We start from the raw sequence: 6,552 nt of genomic DNA, 5'->3' as shown, positions 1-6,552 counted from the left end.
TAGAGACTGGATTGTTACTGTGTTAAACAAGAGACTGGATTGTTACTGTGTTAAACAAGAGACTGGATTGTTACTGTGTTAAACAAGAGACTGGATTGCTACTGTGTTAAACAAGAGACTGGATTGTTACTATGTTAAACAAAGACTCTCATTTCTATCATTCTCAGCTTAGCAAGAAGCATCGAAATGGACACATCATGAAGGTGGATTGGCTAGATCGACTGACATTTCGAGAAATTGAAATGATTAATGAACAAGAGAAACGTAGTTCGAATTTCATGTATCTAATGGTAGAATTTCCTTGTGTAGTAATGAATAACACTGAATACAGCATTGTATACTTTGAACAGGTAAGGCTTTTAAAGTGCGTTACAAATAAAAAATGTATTTTTTGAGAATATGAAAATTAAGCCTAATGAATGAAGTTACCACTGTAGTGTTGATGTCAAAGTGAATAATAAATTATTGTAAATATAATTTATTTGTGCAGTCCTTAATATTGATGTAGTATGATGTTGGTAAATGAATCCAAATCAGAATGATTAGTTGTTATAAAGTTTGATTGTAGTGAGACTAATTAAACTTAAAATGTACTTTTTACTATCACTAAATATTAGTAACAACAAGTAAAGCTAAAATATAACTTGCAGGTTTCCTCTATGAGCCATGGTTAGTTAAGTTTACAATTATTTAATGTGTACTTATTGTTCTGGTAGTGAATTTAAACTGATAATTAAACTACAGGATGTGGAGGAGGACTGTCAACACCAATTATTTAATGTGTACTTATTGTTCTGGTAGTGTTTTAAACTGATAATTAAACTACAGGATGCCTGGTAACAGCATACTTCCTAACTGCTGGATGTGTAAACTGCGGAGACAAGAGTTCCAAAGCATCATCTATATCCATCGCTTGCCATTTTCCTAGAAGTTCCAGAGCTTGTTTGGCTTCCCCACTAACTTTCCAGTTTACACACTTAAGAAACTTTGTAAGAGCCTAGAAATATAGATTAGATGATTCAGAACACATTAATTCCATACATTTTGGTTCTTTATTTTGTTTAAAAGGTAGTTTGGATTAGCAATCTATATACAGATCTGTAAGCGACTAAAAATATGCATATCATAATTCAGAACATACTTCATATCGCTAATGTATTATTATTTTTAAACAATAGTTTGACATACCAATCTGTACACAGGTTTTAACTATTAATATTTTAAACAAAGATAGTTATAGTTTTTATATTATTTCTTGACCGACCTTCTTCTGACTTGTGAGATAAAACCTAAACTTCCACACTAGGTCTTGCTCCTCGGACGAAAGATTTTTTGTTGGTGAGTAACTAACTATCACCTGGAAGCAAGATAAAACTTAGTTAAACCAATTTACGTTTACAAGTGTACTGACAGTAAAATTACATAAACAAAATAGTCTCACAAATATCACTTACTGAGGTGTAGTTTAATTACATAAACTGTCAAAATATGTAATGGCAGATTATCGAGTTCCGAGTCTTTAAATAACATATTATGTACCTTTAAATCTGTGTGTTTGTAATGATCATGATCTCGAATGATATAAACTCACAAGAAAATATTCAACTTTTAACCATCACTTATTAAGAGTCAAAATGGCACAAAAACAACATTTTTTGGCACAATGCAAGATAAAATCTTTATCATAGATTACAGCCGACTCATTTTGGTAACAAAATTACCTTCGTCAGGGCTAGAGTTAATGGATGAGTTCATTATTAAAAAACAAACACTGTAGAAACTAGCCCTGATGATGTTACCAAAACTAGTTGGCTGTAACCTATAATAACGAGTTCACCTTTCATTGTGCCAAAAACCATCATTTTTTGTGCTTTTCTTTACTTTTAATGTAGTAGCACAATGTGCTTCAAAAGAAATTATTAGTTTAATCATCATCCTTAAACATTTTTATTAAAATCTACATTAAATGTTCTGATATTGTTTAAGTATAAAATTATCTTACATTCAGTTGGTCTCTTGTTACAGCATTTGGTTTCAAGTCTTTATCACTTAGGCCACTCCTTACACTTCTTACTAATTTGTGATGTTTACTCTCCACTAGGTTTTCCTGAAATGTAACAATGATCTTATTTTCTGATGTTTACCCTACAATGTTAACTAAAACATAACTACATTATTTTATGATGTTTACTCTACAGTGTTAACTGAAACATAACTACGTTATTTTATGATGTTTACTCTACAGTGTTAACTAAAACATAACTACATTATTTTATGATGTTTACCCTACATTGTTAACTAAAACATAACTACGTTATTTTATGATGTTTACCCTACAATGTTAACTAAAACATAACTACATTATTTTATGATGTTTACTCTACAATGATAACTAAAACATAACTATGTTATTTTATGATGTTTACTCTACATTGTTAACTAAAACATAACTACGTTATTTTATGATGTTTACCCTACAATGTTAACTAAAACATAACTATGTTATTTTATGATGTTTACTCTATATTGTTAACTAAAACATAACTACGTTATTTTATGATGTTTACTCTACAGTGTTAACTAAAACATAACTATGTTATTTTATGATGTTTACTCTATATTGTTAACTAAAACATAACTACGTTATTTTATGATGTTTACTCTACAGTGTTAACTAAAACATAACTACATTATTTTATGATGTTTACCCTACATTGTTAACTAAAACATAACTACGTTATTTTATGATGTTTACCCTACAATGTTAACTAAAACATAACTATGTTATTTTATGATGTTTACTCTATATTGTTAACTAAAACATAACTACGTTATTTTATGATGTTTACCCTACATTGTTAACTAAAACATAACTATGTTATTTTATGATGTTTACTCTATATTGGTAACTAAAACATAACTACATTATTTTATGATGTTTACTCTACATTGTTAACTAAAACATAACTACGTTATTTTATGATGTTTACCCTACAATGATAACTAAAACATAACTACATTATTTTATGATGTTTACTCTACATTGTTAACTAAAACATAACTACGTTATTTTATGATGTTTACTCTACAAGGTTAGTGTAGAAGTCTAGATAGGTTTAGTGTATTGAAATATGTTAAAATAAAACCATCACCAAACCTCACGTCACAGCAGACTGGTATAAAACATAAATCATGGTTTCATATGTTTGTACCATTAATTTATCACTTCATGGCCCCAAAACGTTGAAAATGTAGGTTTATTTTCTTATATTGTTTATTTACTAGTATATCATGCAGTTGATTTATAACCATCATCCAATCAGGATTAAAATCCTGTTGAGAATATATAGAAAGTTCACGTTAAACAGCCCATTTTGACCAATGCTAGTTGTTAAAATCACTATAGTGATTGAAGTGATATCTATATCTTTGTTATTAGTATAAGTAATAAACAGTTTAAGCATGGTCCTCTCCAACCCAGCTAAATGTCTACATGCATATAATATAGTATTATATGAAATATTATTAATATTGTTAGTATTACTTGCCCTACACTATATCTAAGGCTAGATTTAAACTAACATTAGTAGCAATGAAACAATATAATGCCAAACATAAGGTCTTCACAATAGTGACTAAGATTTCAAAGTTGGAGAGTTACAACAGAAACCGTAAAATCCAAGCATTTAGGACTAGATATAAAATAAGTCATAACATATTCACATGTGGCTTCCTGTTGGTATCGACGCTCATACTGACTTAAAATTTATATCAATATACAGAGTGGAAGAAAAGTTGTTATACAGCTGGTATTAAAGAAAATGTTATGAAACCAATTTAATTGTTGTTTGTTTCAGAGTGAGATGCTAGAAATTAAAACAATGAAACAACTGTATACTTACTTTTGTTCCACCCTGTACATCTAGGTAAGCCTACTGAACTCTAGGTTTCTGCCACATGGCAGTATGTACCTTATGTGGAAAAGCCCTAAACATGAAGTTAGTCATGACATCGTTGGGCTTCTGTTGTGAATGCTCTTGTATTTGAAGAAAAAAAAAACTGAGCAAAAATGGACACTTACAAGTTTTTTGGGGGAATGAATTTTCTTGTTGTGGCAACTGCTACTATTCTGTTACCTAAAAATGTAGGTGACTGTGCTCAGATGGCACTTAAAACAGTAACAATATTTGAAGGAGTGCTTTTAGTTGCATCCAATGTATAATTTAACAGACTATCAGATAAATATGCTAATAAAGTGTTAAATGTTATTTACTCCCAACTTTTAAATACAAAATTAATAATATTGTAATAATTCACTAAAAAAATAATTTTTTTAAAATAAACTTGTGTAGGTTATAGACCACACCTACAGTACCAAGTGTATAGAGAAGAAGCCAATTAGAGAGAGACAATACCAGCTGTATGGTTTGAAGAGCCATTCAACTTCTGTGATATAAAGCTGGTGGTGCTGAGCATCTACCTTATGTTTGCTTTTGTGCATTGGATAACTCAACATCTATGTATGAGTACATCTACATTATATGCACAAAATACACAGACTCGCTTATCAAGCTGTTTCGTGTTAATCATACACAACTAAAGTAAACTACAATTTATATCACATTCAATGCTGGGAAACATAGCAAAGCATGTACAAAAATCAACCAAATATTAAGGACATTACTTTCAAGTACACTTAAATATTTGATACATATAAATTATTTACTTGGGCAATAATATTAACAGATTTCACACTTCAGATAAATAAATTCAAGTTAACTATGCAACAATATTCTACCATACTAGAGTTACATTCAGAATTAGGCTTGCAAGATAAAATTCAGTTTCAATTATGAAGGTGATTTTCTAATTAGGTTTTTTTATAAAACACAAGTAAAATAACAGAAGCTATCTACTCTCATTTTAAAGTAAAACAAGGCAAGTAAAATAAACTATCTACCCTCATTTTAAAGTAAAACATGGCACGTAAAATAACAGACTATCTACCCTCATTTTAAAGTAAAACAAGGCAAGTAAAATAAACTATCTACACTCATTTTAAAGTAAAACAAGGCACATAAAATAACAGAAACTATCTACACTCATTTTAAAGTAAAATAACAGAAACTATCTACACTCATTTTAAAGTAAAACAAGGCACGTAAAATAAACTATCTACACTCATTTTAAAGTAAAACAAGGCACGTAAAATAACAGAAACTATCTACACTCATTTTAAAGTAAAACAAGGCACGTAAAATAACAGACTATCTACCCTCATTTTAAAGTAAAACAAGGCAAGTAAAATAAACTATCTACACTCATTTCAAAGTAAAACAAGGCACGTAAAATAACAGACTATCTACCCTCATTTTAAAGTAAAACAAGGCAAGTAAAATAACAGTTTACCTTTGATTTACTGTAAAATATATTACATGTAAAGCAACTGTCAACACAAGTATTTCAGTTATTAAAATTGTCTGTTGTGTTAAATGCAAATAGCTTTATGAAATCCACCATTATATTGTTAAAGTTTGATACATAAAATCAAAAACAAAACACTGATTTCATGTCATACATTTTTATACAAATCTAGGAAACTTAAAAAAGTTTAGTGATACTTTATTTTAAATTTCTTTTATACTCCTTGTCCAGGAATAAATGCAGAAAATGTTTTACAATTCACAGAAAAAATCGCTATCTTCACAAACACATGAACCGGTTATAACATTTTCATACACAAGTTTTCTTTAAAAAAATTACATATTCAACAAAAGTTGTTGAGTTTCTCAACTTCAAAGAATACCACATTTTATCATTTGATTAAAAAAGTTCAAACATTTTCAATTCACTGATTTTCTTGGTGGGGAGGAGGGGTCCAGCCAATAAGAAAATTGATGCAATTTTTTCTACAGCTACACAGGAAGTAAATTATTATAATATCTAGAAGATCAAATAAAATTCTCACCAAGGCTATTTCAGGATCAGGAATAAAAACAATTTCTGCTACTGGGTGACGTTGACAGTCCTCCTCTGCTACAACAGGCACCAGATGAAGTAAGTTAACTTATTTTATAGAAACATGTTGTTGTAAGGTTACAACTGGATCTACAACAGGCACCAGATGAAGTAAGTTAACTCATTTTATAGAAACATGTTGTTGTAAGGTTACAACTGGATCTACAACAGGCACCAGATGAAGTAAGTTAACTTATTTTATAGAAACATGTTGTTGTAAGGATCTGCATAAGGTAAAACAAGCTATTTTAGGGATTAATTTTGTAAGTATCACACTAGTAGAACAAATTTATCCTTAAGGTCTAACCAGTGTACCTGTCACAAATTTATTGTTAAGGTCTAACAAGTGTACCTGTCACAAATTTATCGTTAAGGTCTAACAAGTGTACCTGTCACAAATTTATTGTTAAGGTCTAACAAGTGTACCTGTCACAAATTTATTGTTAAGGTCTAACAAGTGTACCTGTCACAAATTTATTGTTAAGGTCTAACAAGTGTACCTGTCACAAATTTATCGTTAAGGTCTAACAAGTG

The 6,552-nt window shown here is 29.6% G+C and overlaps 1 protein-coding gene across 1 annotated transcript in view; it reads right to left on the bottom strand.

Moving 5' to 3' along the window:
* Window positions 1–6,552, bottom strand: part of LOC106468292 (phosphatidylinositol 3-kinase catalytic subunit type 3-like) — a 37,013-nt gene that overhangs the window by 18,689 nt on the left and 11,772 nt on the right. The window contains exons 4-8 of the mRNA XM_022396631.1: window positions 6,326–6,333; window positions 5,969–6,036; window positions 2,003–2,107; window positions 1,265–1,357; window positions 824–997 (exon numbers count right to left, since the gene is read on the bottom strand). Coding sequence (XP_022252339.1) covers window positions 824–997; window positions 1,265–1,357; window positions 2,003–2,107; window positions 5,969–6,036; window positions 6,326–6,333 — 448 coding nt within the window. The remainder of the gene's footprint in view (window positions 1–823; window positions 998–1,264; window positions 1,358–2,002; window positions 2,108–5,968; window positions 6,037–6,325; window positions 6,334–6,552) is intronic.

This window comes from Limulus polyphemus, unplaced genomic scaffold (assembly GCF_000517525.1).
Source record: "Limulus polyphemus unplaced genomic scaffold, Limulus_polyphemus-2.1.2 Scaffold2950, whole genome shotgun sequence".
NCBI lineage: Eukaryota > Metazoa > Arthropoda > Merostomata > Xiphosura > Limulidae > Limulus > Limulus polyphemus.
The sequence above is the reverse complement of the archived record's forward strand: the minus strand, read 5'-3'. Positions and strand labels throughout refer to the sequence as shown.